At 38.6% G+C, this 20,885-nt stretch overlaps 1 protein-coding gene across 3 annotated transcripts in view; it reads left to right on the forward strand.

Moving 5' to 3' along the window:
• Positions 1-20,885, forward strand: part of spock1 (SPARC (osteonectin), cwcv and kazal like domains proteoglycan 1) — an 85,823-nt gene that overhangs the window by 30,924 nt on the left and 34,014 nt on the right. For all 3 annotated transcript variants that reach the window (XM_088294454.1, XM_088294456.1, XM_088294455.1), the window contains exon 3: positions 9,593-9,638. In XM_088294454.1, coding sequence (XP_088150580.1) covers positions 9,593-9,638 — 46 coding nt within the window. The remainder of the gene's footprint in view (positions 1-9,592; positions 9,639-20,885) is intronic.

Genomic DNA, 20,885 nt, shown 5'->3' on the forward strand with positions numbered 1-20,885 from the left:
TTATAGATTGACCTCCGAATTTTGAGAGCAGCCAGCATCATGGTACTGCTTCTGCCTCTGGCAATAAGCCACCTTTGTGTTTTTTACACTCTTTCTCAGTGAGCTGGCATCCGGGAATCAGACCTCGGTGCATGACCAGCGCGGCTGTTGTGATGTATACAATAATTTGTGTTGTTGGCTCGCCTCAGCTGTACAAGTTGCATGAGCGTGGAAGTCCGTATGACTGATATGGTCTTATTTATCTCAAATGAATGTCTTGAATGTCCAAATCTAGATATCAATATGATAATGATATATTGTCAAGTCCTAGTTTTAATTCTATCTCTGTGAAATTGGCAGCGTGATTTAATTCATTCCATTATGCATGTATGCCGTTTCAAGTTATGATAACTTTGTATTGAAATCAACGCTCTTTAGTTTTGGGTGATTTGAAAAAAAACTGTTTGCTCCCTCCTCTGAATTCACTAAAATAGACATAGAAAATGTACTTTTTATTGCTCATATACGAATATTTGAGTCTTTACAGTGTCTCCTCATTCATTATGTGTGAGCTCTTTTGCAAGATGCCCATTTCTGAAAGCAATTTGATCAGAATTTTACCGGATTGTGACGACAAGCCGACTACTTTAAAGGAGTTGTTGTTGTTTTTGTTATGGGTTTTTTTATTGTATTATTATATGGACTGCATAAAGGAAGTTTACAAAAGACTACCGGAACATGATAATAATATATCCATGAGAATGCTTGCACCTCGAACACTTTCAAACTTGTGAAAGTTGCTTCTAGATAAACTGAATAATTGAAGGGCAGGACTCAGACTCTAATCTTTGCTAAAAACTTGACAAATACCCCACAAAACGTCATTCTATGAGCGCCAGCGATAATGATAAGAATGTGACGATTAATGAGTTTCCACATTAAAAACTCCTTGTGAAAAATGATTATGTGTAGCATGATCTTATAAACCGTTTTGAGTCGTGTCACCTCTAACACCGACTTTTATTCAGCTTGTAAAGAGCTGTTGCACGTGACATGATTTGAAGAGCATACCCTATATCCTACCATGCTTAAAAACAATCCTTACACAGTGTTTTCTTTTTATTACGTGGGATTTCGTATTATATCTTACTTTTAGGATGAAATGAATGATTCAAGGGTTTTTATTGTCAGTCCACTAAATATACAGAGCATACATAAATTTGAAATACAATTTTTGTACATCAGCTTAAGCAATGTATGTATTGCAACCATGCCCAACAGCAGCAGATGCTTTTGTTTTTTATTTTAACTTTGTGCAAAGCGATTATGAATATACAGATGTAATCTTTTTTTGTGCAAGTGGACGGGTTTCAGTCCTGTGGTAGTTGGAAGAGCGGGGAGGTGAGGGACAGAGTTTAGCATCCTGACAGCCTGATTTATGAAGCTGTTTGTTGTAGAATGGGCCTAGAGGCTTAGTAGCTTCTTCCTGTAGAGGTGCTTGAAGTGGGAGGGTGAGGGGTGGGTGGTATCACCAGATAAGCTGATAGCTCTGCGGATGTTGAAAATGTCCGTGAAGGAGGGCACCAGCGATCTTGTTGGCTGCATCACTATGCGTTGCAGAGTCTTTCGGCAAGAGGGTGCGTAGCATTCGTATCACGCAGTCATGTCCTGGTAGAGCATGTGATGGGAGGTAGGAATCTTGCTCTCATTTTTCAGAGGAAGTAGAGGTGTTTTTGCTGGTCCTGTCTTGGGCAGGTCTCGCTTGAATGTCAATGGGACTTACTTGGTTAAATTAAAAAAAATAAAATAGTTACAGAAGAGATCCTCTTAGGTGAGGGCTGTGTTTTTGCTAAACTAATCAATCACCTTCAATGAATGAAGGCTATGGGTCCTCTTTTTGTTCCCAGCGCCTGTCTAAGGCCGGGAACACACACAAAGACAATTGGCCAGTTTTTGGCCCTTCTCTACCAAGGACTTCTCAAACGCTCAACAATTTTATGTCTCATAAGATTGTCAATACAAGTTTATCCTTATATGTCAGGTGCTTTAGGAGTGGATTTGTTCCGATAATAGGGTCCAAATCCCGATGGGGTTGACAATCTTATCTCGTAAACGTGCAAAAATCTTTGTGTGTGTGTGGGGGAAGTTGAGTTCTCCTGAGCTTTTTGACTCGGGACACTGTGACATGAAGAAATGTTGCGAATCAAAGCAGCTCTCTGACTGACAAATGAGGAAGCACTGGTAAATAAAAAAAAGTAATATCCTACCCAATGTTCATCCATCCATCTTCTGAACTGCTTATCCTCACTCCATCGGGTAGCGAGAGTGCTGGAGGCTATCCCGGCCCTCTTTATGTGGTGGGTACGGAGACCTTAAGGTGCTTTTCCTGGCAATGATTATGTTCTAATGCAAAAGGTTTTTGCGAGGCGATATATATATTTTTTTAATGAGCCTTTATGTATTTCCGGGTCATCTTCCATGTAGCCACAAGCAACAAAGATGGCGCAATAATAATAAACGTAGGTTCCCCAGAGATCAAGAAGTATTTTCCAAAGCAAGTATTTCTTTGCCACCTTACAGAGCTCCCATCTACGGTCCTCTTTGGAACTACTCGGCGACCATCGGTGCATACCCGGAAGAGCCTGGTCATCTTTGTGTTAGTGATGTCATGCGTGAAGATGCGTGATCTCTCCCTCTGAGGACTAAATTCTTGACCAATGGTCGAAGGAAATGTTTGTGCGTGTGGAACTGTGTTTAGATCATTGGAGCACCCCACACAAAATACGACCAAAGCTGTTAAATGCATGATTTTTGTAGGGTCTGTCAAAGATAAAAACATTTTTTTTAAGATTTTAAATGTACTTACGCAAGTACACGGTCTTACTGTGCAAATGGGAGTTTTCTTCCTTTTGGTATTTTTGTACATCTGCGCAGATATATTTATCAAATTGTGACATCGGAGTTTTCAGCCTGATGCTGATTTAGAAGTCGTCCCCAAGTATAAATCATAGGACCAGCCAAACTATGAAATAAAATATGATTTATAAACCCTATAATACAGTAATTGTATAGTTTCTTACTTACATCCAACCATGCTCCCTTACCATTTAAACTGAATATTTCAGCTTTGCTTGCTGTTCTATAGTTTAGGCATGCACATGTTTGATAAATCTTGACTTCTGACTATAAGTCAGATTTTGTCAGTTTCGCTTTACAATGCATATTTCAAAAGTTGCTCACATGATTTCTCATAGGTTAGTCTTCAGCATCTAAAGGAACTGCACTCTGTGTTGCGGAAGGGCTTGCATTTAACAATGCAGGCAATTAGTAATAATTAAAGTGTAGGCACTGCTAAATAAAATCAACCATTTAGAGTTTTACAATGGTGTCCTAATTCACACAGTAGACGCTTTGCTTTGCATTTTAAATAGATTTTTAAATGGAACACAGAGATGCATAAATTGTCCCAATTAAGTATTTACCAAAATAATCCTACAAATGAATTGAAACTTAAAATGACCATTTGTCCAAATGAGCTCCTTCATTGAGAGCTTCACTTTCAAATTCCAGCAAGACCTCCATCAAAGATTAGTTATCCCCTTGTATTCACTTTCAAGGGTTGACATTGAGGTTGCGTTACGGTGAGTGAAGATGGACATTTAATGTTTTTTAGATGGGCACATTGAAATATTAATAGGGGTCATGGAAAAGAAAAGGCCATCCTTGAGATGGAATATTTGAAGAGAACCTGCAACTTCTGCTGTAGAGATGTTGCCTGAAACAGTAGTGGAAGGGGAAAACAACATCGGGACTAGTTTTCCTCATGATGAGATGACCTCACAAATTTAATTATCTGATGATAATAATAATAATATATATATAATAATAACAGAACACTCTAATCCACATTATCAGGTAATAGTTTCAGATTTATGTGTTCAGTTGTGGAAAAGAGAGCAGAAGACAGACATTAGGGATTTTGTTCATACATTGTTGGGTGTATTTCTGATTGACTTTTGTGGCTGTGTGGTGCTATGATCACAGTGTTATCGATTGCCAAAATTGACAGTATGTGTTTTTGCCACTGTATTCAAATAGTCTCTGAAACTAACACTAACAAATAGAACATTAGATTCAATTAAGTACAGTTCAGCAGTTTGTAATTTACGACTACATCATATAGTTGGGTTGAATTTACTCAGTGTTGAATCTTTTCAACATTATGTTGAATTTATTAAATGTCATCACATTGAATTTACCTGGCATTGTTAGATTTAAGTTCGATTCCGGCTCCGGCCTTCCTATGTGGAGTTTGTATGTTCCCCGTGCCTGTGTGGGTTTCCTCCGGGTACTCCGATTTCCTCCTCCCAATTCTCAGTCTGTCAGGCTCCATGGCTTTCTGCGAAATAGCTAGGCAGAAAAAAAAAGGAAGTGCTTTATGTGTGCATCTCCATGTGTGCCTGTCTGACAAAATCGATGAAAATCTCCGGAACATTCCAGATCATTCATTTGGTTCAGTAATAGCGGCCGCTTCCCTTGTTAGTGTGTATTGTGCATGCGTCAGGTGCATGGAAAACGCATTGGGACAAACCTCATTGAACTAAATGCCTGTCAACAAAATTTCATTAAACAATGTTAAATATTCCTACTTGTATTATTATTCAGATGTAACACAATAGTTATATTTTGAATACTAAACGTTAAATTATCAGCTAAGGAAATTGGAAAATTTATAACTTATTAACTGATTACGGTGGAAAAGCAACAAACGCAAGAGTGTCTCGTCTTTCCTAGGTCTAAGTCCAGTGGCCCTTTGGATATCTAGCAAGTTCACATACACATATGAGATCCATGAAAAATAACAATTTTCACTACCAGTTTTGGCAAGATGATAAATTTGAACTGGGGCGTACAGTTGTCATCATAGGTCCCAAGAGTAAGATGAAGAAAACCTCAATGACTGTAGGCATGACACTTGCATTCTAACAGAATCATCGAACCGCTGACTCACATCTACATGGATAAAACCATCAGCATCGAATAAGCCATGTCTCTGTCGCACTTGCCGTCTTTCTCTCCTCTTTCTTTGTCTATGTGCCGCCCCCCGCTCTAAGCCGCTACGATTGCAGTTCAAATTGCATGCCACAGAAAATAAGGCTGTAAGGGAAAGTGTGTCTAAGTCTGAATCCTCTTGCTATTCCAACACCTTCTGTTAGATGTTAAATGAGTCTCTCGTCCAATTCAATACCCAGAATGAATACAATATCCAATAGACCTCTGCTATTATCACTTAACTCTCTTTTTTTTCTTTTCTCTCTCCCATCTATTCCTCTGCAATCATTTAAAGGAGGCAGAGGTAAGTTGATCCATTATGTTTGTAATATCATAATTCATATGTTGAAACTCAACAGACCCCACAGTGTTATTCCAGCTCTTACTATTAGGCATTGCTATTGTTGTACAGCTGGACTGATGTTGTTATTTGAGTGTAAAACAGATTCACTTCAGCAATTGGTGAAATAGTTCATCGTCAGTTATAATGTCCATCAACATTTAAAATTTTTATGAAAGACCATCAACTGTCGACCAGACATATTTGTCTAATGTGAATTCTCAAATTAGTTCTTAATGGAGGAAACATTTATTTCGCTACGCCTGACTTTAGCGGTTTGGATCATAACTTTTTGGGACGTGATGAGATTTACTCATTAAGTGCGCTAGCGAGGTCAGACAACATTTGAAAGAGTGCTGAAGCCCGGCTCATTTGGTTTCTTTCATCCCAAAAGGTGGTGAATTTATGGAGCGGAGAGGTAATACTTTCTCAGAGGCGTAAAAACATTGCTCGACTGCCATGCTATAAAATCTGTGGACTTTACAATTAAGAGGTTTTCAACTTTTCCAACACATTTCAACAATTATTTTATTGCATTTTCACAGACTTTAATCTTTCCCTTGTCAGTGTGTACCTCTGCAAGTAGCAACCTATTAAAATAAAGCCCCTAACTGGCTGGCACTAAAAATGATTTAAATGATTCCAGCGTTCCCCCATGGCTACTGCCACTGGAAAACTCTCTAATCCTGAGCAACAATACTCTGAAAAAAATGTTTGCCGACTTTATGGTAACTTTGAGAAAAAGTGTTACAGTGCATAGATGATGCAGTCAGAAGTCATTTTGTGGTTCATTCAAACCCAAAAGAAACAGTTCTGAAAAAAAATTTGCAATGAAACACTGATAATACTGTATTATTTTTTTTTATTTGATTTTTTCTGACATTCTATTCACTCAGTATGAATAATTATTCTGTAATTGTGAGTGGATATAAACCAAAGAAAAAAGAAATGAGGCTAACATTGAAGTAGAGGGACTCAAGGTAGGTTTCATCTCATTTCCACCTTTGTTTAATTTTATCATCCTTTTTTATAACTCTTCACCATATATGGAGATGAAGGTAGAGTTCCTACTTTCAAAATCTGGCAAGTTTCTTTCTCTGTCTGATGCACTTTGTGTCACCAACATGGGCTTGACCCAACTTTGCTTCAGTGTCTACTTTAGATGCAGACACCATCATGTGAGCGTGTATGGGCTGCATTGTAAAGCTGTCTGAAACAACTTCAGACTGCTTCCAGCGAAAATATAAGTTTATGCAGACAAAAGAGCATAAAAAAAACTGTTTGCACTCTGCCCATCATATGCTGCAATATGGCCGAATAATCAATCACATCATTGCATGAATGGTAGTTTATTATTTCAGCTTTTTTTCTAATATAAAAAAACAAAGTCCTCAGCTTCTTTAATTTGAAACATATATTTATTTGAATTTCTTTATATATATATATATATATATATATATATATATATATATATATATATATATATATATATATATATTTTTTTTTTTTTTTTTTTTTTTTTTTAATTTATTTATTTATTTTTTTTTTTTTAAAGAGTAGGAGAGCTTGGTGCATTGAACTAGAGTGCCCTCTTGTGGCTCTCTGTGAAGTTACGTTTTTTTTTGTTTTTTTTTTAAATGTATAAGTCACTCCAGTGTTTAAGTCGCTGGACCAGTCAACCGAAGAAAAAAAGTAAAATCTATATCTATAGCCCGGAAAATATGGTCATCGCTTTATCACTTAGAGCAAAAAAATGCCAAATATTAACCCAAATGAAAGAATACCTCATAAAATGCATCATAACACATAGAAAACATGGGAGGAATAGGCTTTGTTTTTATTTAGATGCAGGACAACCTCTCTCCAACAGTCTGCATCTGCAGAAGAGAACACATTTGGGTCACGTCAGTAAGTTAAAGGCTGTTAGCCGCGGGCCAGCTGCTAATGGATAATAACAAAACAAAGAAAATTCATGATCATAAAGCTAACTGCGGGCCAACGGCTATTGGCTAACAACAAAACAACAGAGATGGGAACTTTACCCTGTTTTGCTGGTACACCCTCTGTCTGTGACCTGGGCACCCTTCCGTCATCGTCCCTCCATCCTTATTGATAAAATAATCATCCTGCGTTGTCGTCCATCCTCATCCTTTTAAAGTGCTTCCATTCTCGCATTTCACAAGTCTGTAACTATAAGATCAAGTTTTCATGAATAATTTGCAGTTTAATACATGTTTTTGCATATACGCGGCCATTGTCACAACGGGTAGTGATGTAGAATGGTTCTGCCGAGCAAAGAAAAACAAATGTGAACTGCTGCTCTCATAGCAAGGATTTAAAATGCCACACTGTGCGGCTTTTTGTTGAAATTATCAATAAAAAGGGAATAAAAAAAGCAAGGTAAGCCTCCAAAGCTTTCTGCAGGAAAGGAAGTTAAGAAAACAGTGGGAGGATGCGGTTGCACGAGTCTGCCTGCCCAAACAACCCCTGCTCTTTTCTCATAGTGTGTCTGGTTATAAAAGACGGTCAAAATCAAATGCATTGCCTTTCTGCCAAACGCCCACGTGTGACGAGAGAAAAATGTGGTAAAAGACGCGAAAAGACAGGAGACGCTGACCATGTACCTGGACTATGCTTCTTCAGAAGCTGCAACTGCAGGTGACCCCAGGCCACCAGATTCAAATTTGCAATGGAAGAAACTTGGAACATAAAATGTCCGTCAGGCTGCCTTACATCTATTTGTAAGTCCATGATTAATGTCAGGGCTTGGGTGTCCAGGCAACCTTTTTTTTCTACGGTGCGCCTAAAAAATTGGAGGTTGCACTGGTGGCTTTTGTGGAGTGGGTGAGGAAGGTCGAGATGAAGGGAGCCTGAGTCTGTTATACTTTTATTTGGTCCATTGTCTTCTGTCCTTCATCCGAGCCACGTCTTGTTGCTTTTGTATTTCCTCAAGTCAGGGCAAATTTTCTTCAAGACCTGTTTTCCTGGTTTTTGTTTTGCGTTTTGTTTCTTAATATGTTCTACTTTAGTACCTTTCATATGATCCAAGTATTGTTTTCCTTTTTATTTCGACTCAAATCAAGTCCACCCCGCAATCGTGCTTCCCAGTATTTGGGGAACTGAGAAGAAACGGGGAACTAAATACAAACAAATTGACAAGACCAGGAGGAACACCTGGACAAGACGCAAAGGGTTGAAGGGAGCTGATTGGGTAACACTTGGGACCGGGATGACAAGCACAGTTGTACACAATCAACTAACGAGCCACACATTGAAACATAAGGACAACCTGAAACTAAACCAAAAGAGATCATGACGCCCTTATACTAGTAAAATGAGTACGAGCAGTCGAGCACGTACGAAGCCCGCTCTTGCACAATATGCGGCCACCACCCATCCTTGTTGGTGATCCGCAAAAGTTAAGCACATGTATGAACCAATCCACGGCCTACGTATGGGTCATTTGCTGAGAAAATCCAATTGTCACACGTAAGTGTCACTCACTCTGTTGACCGATTTCAACAACTCTAAAACTGCTGTCTTCAACTCTGTGCACATGTGGACTGTGACATGTGTTTTCGTGTTGGTATTGCGCATCGTGGTTTGAGTGCCTGTACCACCGTCTTTTCCACGACACTATAAGATTGAACGTCCTTGCATATGAACACAACCAGAGACTCGGTTGTCTTCTGTGAAAGATAACAGAGTTCGGACTAAATCCTAAAGTAGGTGTAAAATAGAAAGAGGTTTGCTTCAGTCTGCTACTGTTTGCTTTTGTCGCCAAATTGCTGTTTGGTCAAACGCGGCTTCTGTCTGTACAATGTGAATCACATTCAAAGCATCCGCCACTGGCCAGGATCTGAATTGATTCAGAGGATTTACTGAATTGATCTGGAATTGTGGTGGTGGGGGGGAGTTGCTGAGTCAACACGGAATTGCAAGGGGAAGTATCACAATGCATTGATGAATCAATATTTTACCCACCCAGGTACTTTGTTGTGAGAATTGAATGTTGGGTTTAGTTTTCATTGTTTTTCAATCTTAGTTGTGTTGACATTCCCAGGCATTATTTTTTTCATGCGTGTACCCCAATCAAGCCCATTTGTTGGGATACATTTGGATCTAGAATTCTGAAGTCTGCTGTTTGCTGCTTTACAAAATTCTAATGACACGTTCAACACTGTGTTCTAACACAATTTCTCATGTTGTGTTTCCATTCAGGATGACTACTTCAAAGGCTGGGCTCCCGCCAGGTCTCTGGATCAAGGTGAGGCCTTCATATAAGCTGAAAGCTGCTGAATACATAACTGAAATCTGCCAAACTATATCTTGTAAATATACTTATTTACTTATATTTAAAAATGGTATTTACTTACATTAAATCATGTTAACAGAAAATGTTAAACACACTTTAAAAGGAAAGTAAATGAATTAAAAAAATGATTTCTAAAATTACTGAAACAAAATAAAATATTAGAGATAATTAGAAGATCTTAAAGGTATGGCGGACAAGTTTTTAACTTGGATTTAAAAGCTTTTACACTCTTGGTGGACTTCACTTCTTCATCCTATTCCATTTACATGCCACAGAACAACTAAATGAAGTTTCACCATGTTTACTCTGAAATCTGGGCTTTACCAATTGACCCTACTAAACTTTTATTCAATCAGCATTTCTTGTCATATATTCTTTCACCTAAGTATACGTTGTCAAAAAAATGAAATGGTTTGTTTGGTTTGGTTTTAAACAAAAGCAAGTCTTTGTTAGTCAACAAACGCATGTTAACTGTTGTTGATTTGTGATGACTTCGGTGATATTGACCATTCTGTACATCTGCATGCATAGCCCTATTATTCCTCACTTCCATAAAACCTCTCGGAGCTTAATTGTGACTTTTTGATCATTACCTAATGTTTATGTAGCATCAAATGTCAGGCCACTCTAGGGGAGTTTACATTATGTAATTAAAAAAATTGTGGCTTAAAGTCTGTGTGCATGTGCTTGTGCGTGCCTGCACCAAAAGCTGATTCAGTTATGTGGCGCTTACAGGCTCACGCAGTCAAGTTTGCTATATCAATCACACTGAAGTGTGTAATGCTCTTAGACCTCGAGTAACTCTTGACTAAACTCACTTATTTCACACACTTGCTCATTCGCTGTGACACACCCACACATGACAGGACTGATTGTATTGCACCGCTTTGAGCAGCATAACAACACCCGGTTGCTATGCATATTCAATTCAACAAGGGAAAAATGTGTGCATATTTACCAGGGCCAGCTTCTTTCAAATAAAGTTACAAATAAGAATATTATTAAATCACAGAGGATTCTCAGAGAAACAAAATACAAAAACAAACGTAATTTTATTCTTAACCTGGGACCTAGAACTTAATCACATCCCAAGACTTCCGAGACGCTTCGCACCATGGGCATGTGATAACAAAATAATACATTTAATCTGCTTTGATGCAGAATTAGATTTGAATGATACTATTTTTGACACATTGACATAAGATGTAATTGTTAGTTCAAAACCATTTTTACCAATGACTCTCGGCTAGGCTCCAACATCCTGTCCAGCGTCATCTTAATTTGGATTTGATTATGAACTGTACATTGCCAGTATGAGAATCAGAATCCTGCAATATGATTGTTTTTAAGTTTTTATATTAGAGGTATAAAGGTTAGACAGCGGAGGCTCTCATAGCTAAATTTTAGCTGAGAAAATTAGCCCGACTCCGCAGCCCCACTTTTGTTAAGATTACCCCCGCCGCTAAAAGAGCCACGACCATCATGCCCAACCTCAGCTACTGCTCTCAATCAAGTGAATGTAATCAGTGTGTTTTTGCTTTGTTTTGTTTTGGGTTTTTTTGTTACCCCAAGCTTCAAGATTTATAATAAATGTTTTTTTAGAGTCCAGTAGACTTCGGCTGGTGCCGTAAATAATTATTTTCAGTAAGCACATTAACAAAATTGGGCACACCTTCGAGCCCTGTAAATGACTCCCACACGGCTAAAATCTTTGTGTTGTTTTGATCACACGTGTGCTCTGCATGCTTGATCCAGACGCTGCTGGATAAATGGGAGGAGTCTGGAAAAAAACGCTTGTATATGAGTGCTAATATCTGAGATTTTGGATGTCGACCGATATAATTTAATACTGTTTCATTGGGCTGATATTGAGCCGATATCTGATGTGTAGAGGATCGTGACACTGTTCGTCACCAGTAAACTAAAATATATATGTAAAAAAGTGAATACTACACTGAAATAATGATCTTGCCTACTTTCAAGCCACAAATGTTCTTAAATGCCTCACAAGGATGTAATTCTCATATTTTTATTCCAACATCATGACGATGTAAGTGGTATTTAAAAAAACAAAAAATAACAAAAAGAACAACTGCAATAATATCGTTTATCAGGAGAGTTTGTGGGAAAATACATCGTCCTGAAAAATGTGTTATCCTGACAGGCCTATTTGTAGTTAAAATGGGGCCACATTTTTTTTTAAAAATCATTCCAATCACATTTATTCGAACTGTTTGTATTTCCTGACAGTAGTGCATGAGTAAAATTATCTGTGAAAAAAATGCAATTTGATATAAAAATAAATAAAAAATAACTCACCAAAGGAAGAACAACCGATAATAGACAAAAGGCTTGACTGACAAGGTGTGAATAATTTTCCGTGCGCTCGCGGGCACACACACCTTGGGATTCAGCACCTTTGCTGAAACCATGACAGGAAATAAGTAAACAAGTAACCATCATCTCCTCTACCTGGCAACTCGGAACAACAAAAGCTATATATTCACTGGGGGTTGCCTCTACTTAAAGGTGTGTGAGTTTTGATATTTATAGCGAGACGTTGCTGCTAAACAAACATCTTCTAATCAAATGTAACACACATGTTGATAAGTATATAGCTATAATGCTGCAAGTTAGTTTGCTGCTTACAGTATATTTATTCCGATACTTTATTACTTATCTTTGAGGGTGACATGACGAACACGTCTTTGGTCAATGACTTGCAGTTGAGGTTAGTGAAGTTAGGTTACACAAAAATCCTCCTAGCAGTTTTAACACTGCAAAGTATCCCTTTTTTTCGTCACGTTAACTTGTTAATGTACATTCAAATAATATACATTAATAATGTATCTAGTTAATGTATATTATGCAAGTATGCAAATTGATAAAATCTCTTTTTTACCATTGAGTTGCTTTTGCGAATGAGAGGCTCCATTCAGTAGCTACGAGGAGGCTATATCCAGTGAAACGTCAAAAATATGGATGTTGTTTGGTCCACAACAAAACAGTTCTAGAAGGGGGAAAATATTTCTTGGTGGCTGTGATGATTTGTCCATGTGACAGCTACCATTTTATTTTACGGTGTTAGAAGTAGAAAGCTGCTTTTTGCAGCGAGGATAAAGCAAAATTCTATAGCAATGTGCCGAGAGGAATGTTCCTCAATCTTCTTTGATTTTTCCATTCTACTGCAACACTACAATGGCTCCCTTGCTGCACTGCTAGTATGACCGCTCTGTTACTGGCACACTTACTACTCCACCATGCAGTTACTTTCATGCAAACAGTCATCTGGAGAGAGTAATGGACAGGAGAACTATTAGGTGGAAACTGAATGAAGGGAATCAATCTGACAATTTGGGAACAATTGGTGCATTTCAGGGTCTGCATTGCTTCTCGTGAAGTTAATTTTCACCCAGCTGGTGGAGGACAATTTTCCCTGCCAACCCACAGCCGCCGAGAGCGTAAAAGTCTTTGTGATACAAGACACAGTTTGGAAAATGTTGCCATCCTCGTGCTCCACAGAGCCAAACTCATCAGAAATGTTGCTAAATAGTGTGTAAATAAGATAACTAAGTAAATCAAGGCATCAGCATGGTTTTGTTGTCTAGCAGCGGAAATTACTGGGTCTTGTTCACAATCTACAGTGAATATAAAAAGTCTATACGCCCCTGTTCGAATTGGAGGTTTTTGTTAAACAAAAATGAGGCCCACCTTATTGTGATGGAGTGGTTTGAGTGTCCCAGTGATCCTAGGAGCTACGTTGTCTGGGGCTTTTTGCCCCTGGCAGGGTCATACATGGCAAACAGGTCCTAGGTGAGGGACTTAAAGTGATTTATAAATAATGGATTAATTTTTCCCTTGCCCAGACGCTGGTCACCAGGACAGTGCACCATTGCCACTGTGTATTTTGGCGATGGGGTACTGCTGGAATGGGCCGATATTAGATTCGGACACGATGATAACCGTGAGCAAAAAATACTGTGCTATCACAATATTGAAATTACAGCTCAAAAATGTCATTTTCTAAAAAGTATTTGGGTAAATAAAAATGTTTTCTCATTGAACACAATCCATTTTTCTTTCATTGCACACAACCTATTTTCATTTTAAACAAAATATGGAATATTTGGTACACTGCTCCCTCCGTCCATCCGTGCCCCAGTAATTGGCAGTTTCATTTGAAGAAAATGAACTTCAAAGAGGAAGCTCGTTTACTGTCCAAGCAACACTTCATAATGTGTGCTGCTTATAAGTCCCATCGAAAAAGAAAAGATCGATTATTGAAATGTTGACTTTTTAAAACGACATTAAATCAAACCGGTTATCGGACCATGCCTACTGCTGTCCTCACCTCGGGACACTGTGAGACGTTGAGGGGAATTATTCGAAGACCTCAATTCCACTGACACGCTTTCCTTTGAGGAATCAGAGTCCGGGGACTATTGGGTGGACTCTCTAATCACTGGGGTTCAGGTCGCTGAGATCCTGAAAACGCTCCTCGGCGGCATGGCCCCAGGTGTGGGTGAGATCCACCAAGAGTTCTTAAAGGCTCTGCATGTTGTGGAGATGTCCTGGTTGACACGTCTCCACAACATTACCTGGTACGGTACCTTAGGATTGGTAGACTGGAGTGTGTGTTCTCGTTACAGGTGGATCACACTCCTCAGCCTCCCTGGTAAGGTCTTATGTTTCGAATGATGAGGCATTGTAATTCACTTTCCGTGTTTAAAGAAGTCATATACCTTAAATTACACATTGAGGTCTTTTCATTCACAATCCGTGGCTAAAATAAGAATGTTTCCTGCCTTATATTGTACTTAGTGAGATTCCTCAAATTTAAACAGCTATATTTTACATTTTTAGAAGATTTTTTTCTTATTTATTTGGCATGATTTTTTTTGAATGAAGACACTTTGTGCTGCTTTTTTTTTTTTTTTTTTTTTAATTTCCTCTTAATTTCGACAGTACGAGGATTCCGCCGGACAGGGATGATATATAACATCTTCTATCACAAGTTGGAATACCCATCTACTATACACCATACACCTTTGATACCATTCTGTACTCTTCGACACTTTTCACTCATCAGTTAATTGCGCCTGAAAGGTTTTGAACATCAACGTGCCATTTTTAAATGTAATGTGTTCAAATGAAATCTTAAAAACAAATAACTGAATATCAAATTTCACATTGCCATACTTGCTGCAACGTTAAGACGGAAAATTTGGCATATACAGTAAAAAAAAAAAAAAAGCTTTTTCATTTCAGAGCAAACTAAATATTAAAGCCATTTTCTTTTCCCTGAATTACAACAGTGTTATCTTTATAAATGCTTGCACATCCTCTCTCACTGCTCTAGATTCAGTACATCACTCTGTACTCAGGTGTGTTTGAGAATGGGTGCGTGTGTGTGGTCAAATTATATAATTCAAATTAAAATGTCAAGTGTGACCACAACATTGGCGGCAGGTCAATACACCCTAAAGGATACTGGTATCATTCACCGCCTGCTGATCTGAGTTTGACTAATGAATCGCTTGTTGCCCTTGGAGACTAATCAGTAGCTGCAAGGTTGATGGAGGAAAATCTAGTCCCTTGATGAATTAGTCGATGATTAATGCATCTCTCTGTAAAATCTAATGAATGAAATCAGTTGACTTGTTGGTGCTACTGAATTGCAAACTGTTGCATCACCTGTTGGTAAATGAAATGTTCGCAATTGTTCTTAACTTTCTTTCTAATTGACTTTAGAAATGGTAAATGTGATCACAACAAAACAGCCGCTTCAAAAAGACTCAAAAGATGAATACCTTTTTATGTACTGCTAATCCTGTTCAAGGTTTGTAGCGTACTCAACCTAACCACCTGGGGAAATTGGGACTGGTTCAATACAATGATAAAATGCTTTTGGTGTTGCTATCAGAATCACTCAGTTGTCAATGTAAATGTAGCAGAAGAATGGTACCCTGGGGTTTTACTATAAGTGACCAAACATTTACACACAAGCCATCCATCCATTATCTTTTGCATATCTATGATTACGTCACAGAGGCATTAGCTTCAGCAAGGAAGCCCAGCCTCCCCTCTATCCAGCCACTTTATACAGATCTCTCTTTGGGAGATCCAGAGGCTTTCCCGGTCAGTTGGCAGTGTGTCCTGGCTGATTCCTGGGGCCTCCCCGTGGTGCGACATGCACTGAATACTTTGCTAGTGAGGTGTCCAAGAGGCATCACAATCAGATACCACCTCACCTCATATAACTCATCTCAATGCAGAGGAGCAGAGGTTCTACTCTGAGCTCCTCCAGTATGACTGGGCGTCACATCGTATCTCTAAGGGCAAGCCCAGCCACCCTGTGGTGAAAACTCATGTTGGCTATTGATGCCATGATCTTTTTATTGCGGTCATGACCCACAGCCCGTGACCTTAAGTGAGGGTGGGAACATACTGAAGAGCGACTGGTAACTTGAGAGCGTATCTCAGCTCAGGTCTTTCTTCACAACACAGATGAATGCAGAATTGACATGACTATAGTCAGTGCACCAATCCGCCACTCCATTCTACCCTCACTCATGAAAGAAACCCCAATATACTTGCACTCCTACGCTTGGGATAGGCTCTCATTTAAGGTTAAGCCGTGTGTGTGTGCATGTGTGTTTAACACAAGATTTTTCACGGCAGGTCAGCATTATTAAATATTTTCTTTTTTGGGGGGGGAGGCACAGCTGATATAATTTGTACTCTAAACATCATTGGTAAATACAGCAGGTCAATTACATACTATCCCTACCACATACAATATAGTCATCTAATCATTAATAGCAGATAGAAGGAAAATAAGGCTGGAGGCCATTTTGGAATTTATTTTCCCCCTGGACTTTACAATGAAATTGTTACTATTAACTTTTTGACAACTGTAATGGCAATTGGTCATCTCATATCTTGTGTTACATTCTCAAAAAGCTATAATGTTATGTGGTCGACATATTGTTATGTAGGTGACCATATGCTTTCGGGAACACACATTTGATGTTGCATTTGCGCGCGCCACCTGTGACCAACTGCAGCAATCTGTTGTACGATAGCCATTCCTTTTACCATTCAAATGCGACAGAATGCGCACACTGTCAAACAATCTCCATTGCTCACTCGCCAAAATGGGAATCTGTTGTTGGCTGCTGTCATGATAGCAAGTGGATAAGACGTTATCTCCTCCTTGAGAACAGTGTGCCGAGAAAAAAAAATACTTGTAATGGCTTGTTCCGCCCTGCATGTCTGTTGAACTCGTACATCCTTACTCAGACTGTAGTATTTGGCTTTATCTTCAGTTGTGACATTCTTTTTTATCTGCCATTTTCTCTTTTATTTTCTGACCCATCCAATCTGCAATCTTTGGAGTGTTGCCCTGTAAAGGCCTTTGAGCCGGATGCAAGGACAAGAGGTTTGGAAGAGTCCTTGGCAGGAGATAAACCATTGTTCTGTGAACAAGACAAATACCTAAATCAGTATTCTAGGCTGCTGCATTCCGGGTTCTCTTATATCAGCTTGCCCAACAGATTTGTGAGTTTGTGATTGCAACGCATTATCCTGGGGTGGGAGTCAAAGGGAGGATTGCAAATAGCAGGAAGCCATTATCACGGCCAGTGCAGAAAGGCAAAGGAGAGTCAAACTGGCATTGGGAGACTACTTGAGGGCACAATGGAGACAAACAAAAGAGGGGCTAATTTAAAACACAATTAAATTCATCCAAGGTCAGTTTTCAGGTGTTTACCCCTCCTGACCACTTAAGTACTGTAGGTTTACACGAATGAGTCATCGGAAACCACAGTAACCATTTTGGCACCGAATAAGTAAGTCATTTGCGTTGCCTCAGATGACTGGAAAAACAAAACATTGCAGCTTCCAGATTCCCTGATTGGACGTGACATTTTCCTTTTCCCGCCATTCTTGTTTTAGATTTCATCAGCTATTTCTCTGATTCATTAACCTACTGTCTCTCTGAATATATATCTGTCTGCTCCCATTTCTAATCAGTCCCGCTCCCTGCAGCCGACCCTCTCTAACTCTGTCTGCTTCATAACACAATACATTCTGGCATATCCATCTTTGATCTGCAGTGCACGGAGCTAAAAGAATTAGTTAGAGAGAAACTGATAAGAGAAGACACAGATAGGATAACAAAAATGAGCATACCGTGTCGCTTTAGCAGAGTGTGAGCTGAAATAAGAACCGTTTCTGTGCCATGTATAGGCTTTATAGCTTGCTCTACAGGCATTCTTTAGGCACTATTTACCACTTTGATTTTAATGGCTTGTTGGCCACATCATAAAAAACGACTCAATATCCAAGACCTTCTTATCTTGCTCTTTCAGAAGGGTAAATGTGTGGAGTTAGGTTGCATGAACACAAAACTATCAGTTACACATACAGAGAATTCAATGATTCTTGGAAATGATATTTTGCTGGCATGCAGGGGTGGGGGGGGAAGTCACAGAATGGATATTTGCTAATTCAGATGAATGGGAAGCCAAAAGACTGTAAGCAAAACACGATAAAAATGTGTGATGAGCACTGAGTTGCCAAGAGAAATTGAGATAAAGATTGAATGATTGTGTGTTTTGTGTGCTCACTCCCAGCGGGCAAAGTCAGTCATTAGCGCTGCACCTCCAGTTGTGAAAAACAGACAAAATTAACTGCAAATTTGAGGCAAAATGAAGATTTGAATTATCAGTGTGTATGCGCATATTAAGCTATTTTCAATCGGAGGTGAAGTGACAACTGACTGTGTATGTATGTGTTTGGTCTTAGCCCGTTGTGCCCCACAGCCAAGAGACTCCAGTGATCATTGTAAATGAGGCTAAATAAACTTCAGAAAGCAGATTGTCGATGCCTGCCATCTCAACAGCAGCTCCTCAGGCTAAATGCCAGCATGTGCCAGTGACAGTGGCAACGAATAAGACGTTAACAGTGGCAAAATATGCAACAACGGCCTGAAAAAAAAAAAAACCTGAGCGCTTTCCCTCTAGTGATGAAAACTCAAGAGAGATAAATTAATATGAGAGCTAGAAAAGGAGAGCATAATGAAATGATGATGAATATATTGCTTTTACTCATCCTTCCATTCATTTTCTTCACTGCTTACCCTATCCATCGTAACGGGGAACAGGCATCTTTCTCTGTTGATTTTGGGCAAAAGGCAAACTTAACCCTGGACTGTTTGCCACTCAGTTACAGGGTTTAAAGTATGTCGAGTCAGACAGCCATTCCATATTAATTTCACACCGCAACTAAGTGGGCGCTTTTATATGATTCACCACTAATGCAGTCTTTGAATACATGTGAAAAATAATAACCGGATAAGTGGATAAACCACATTTTTTTATTTGAATCTTGAACTGAAAAACCTACAGAAAATTGAGGCTTCCTGTTTTGTTTTGTTTGGTTTAATTTCAGAATTTTGTTCTGTCATTAGCTGTTATTGCCTAACCGTTCTGTTGCTCTTAGAAACGCCTTCTGGCACAGATGATGTTTAATTGACCTTGTTACTGCAGACATTTGGTAATATTTATGACCATCTGAAGCCATCTGTATGCTTTGTGTAGGAATTAGAAAAGTTTTGGGTTTTTTTTAGGTCGTTGACCAATGATAGTAAAATTAATCTATTGAGGGCTGAAAGTTGATAGGACACTCTGAATGGCATGAGTGTGAGCTTGTATGGTTGTTGGTCAACGTGTGCCCTGCGATTGGCTGGCAACCAGTTCAACGTGTACCCCGCCTACTGCCCGATGATAGCTGTGATTGGCTTCTGTGAGGAGAAGCGGGACAGATAATGGTTGGATGGACGGATTTTAAGAAAGAAGAGAAAGCGAGAAAACAAAAATGGAGGACTGAAAGTGCCAAAATTATATGAATAAATACTCCATGAAATGTTTAATAAAAAAGTATATTAATTAATTGTTTGATTCATTCATTGAATATGGAATTAAATATATCAATGCACCATTTAATAATTAAAGCGTCATTAATTAATGTTGCATTTATTGATTTAATATTGAGTTGAATGCATAAACTAATTAAATTGCCAATCAATGTTGTGGTGGTGTGGCTTTTGCAGTCATGCTGAAATTCAATTGTTGCAATTGTCTCCTTTCTCAGACACCGTACGATAACGATGCCGATTATAAGTAGTCAAGGAAGCTAATAACCGATATTTGGAGCCAAGATTCATTTACCATTAAAAGGAGAACATTTATGTCAAAATCAAACAACGACAAAGAATACAACTCTTACTTTGTGGAAACATCTTTAAGCGTGTTTATTGAACTATTTGCTCTATCTATCTCTCTCACACACACACACACACATACACATATATATATATATATATATATTTTTTTTTTTTTAATTTTTTAATTTTTTTTTTTTTTTACATTTCATACACTTTGTTTTATGTTACTATACCAAAAAGTCAAGGGAGTTCCCAGGGTCATCATTTTGTCTTAAAACATCAAATGAAAACTTGTATTCTACAGTCAATATAAGTCTATCAAATTTCAATATGCCAGTAAACAAATTTTTTTTTCACTCAAATTGTTTTTATTTCAAACAAAAGGCGCAGTCAGTTGCACTTGCCAGGGTCAGCAGCATCTCTTATAAAGTTAATTGAAAACTTAAATAAATAGTTCCTATAAGTTAACATTTCAATTTGATTTCTTAACAGCCATCAGATTTTTTTTTTTAAAAGGCCAATGCCAATATTTGCCAAAGCGTCGAATATCTGTGCCAATGATTAGCCCGACTGTGCAGTCTATCCCAGGTATCCGTACTGCAGCTATGCATAGTATATATTTGGTTCCATTTCAAAATGTGGTAAACATTTACAGGTCAAAATGTTAATGCTCTAATGTACATATCACCAAATTAATCATCTAATTGTGACCTTGTTGGTGACTGGTCGACTAGCAAAATAGTTGTTTGTGACAACCCTAGTTGTGTACGACCATAAAAGATGCAACATAGCATGTTAGGTAACAAATGCAAAGAGAGAATGAAACAGTTGCTGTTGATAAGGTGCAAATCAACCACTAATGGTAATAAGTTCTGCGGTGAGAGTTTGTGCGTGACTTGGAAGAGCAATAAAAACATCACAGTTCATCCTGCCATGTTTTCAAGAACACTCCCCATTTGTTCTTTCAGCAG

This window comes from Idiotropiscis lumnitzeri, chromosome 4 (assembly GCF_059441095.1).
Source record: "Idiotropiscis lumnitzeri isolate Australia: NSW breed Sydney's pygmy pipehorse chromosome 4, RoL_Ilum_1.0, whole genome shotgun sequence".
In the NCBI taxonomy this organism is placed as follows: Eukaryota; Metazoa; Chordata; class Actinopteri; order Syngnathiformes; family Syngnathidae; genus Idiotropiscis; species Idiotropiscis lumnitzeri.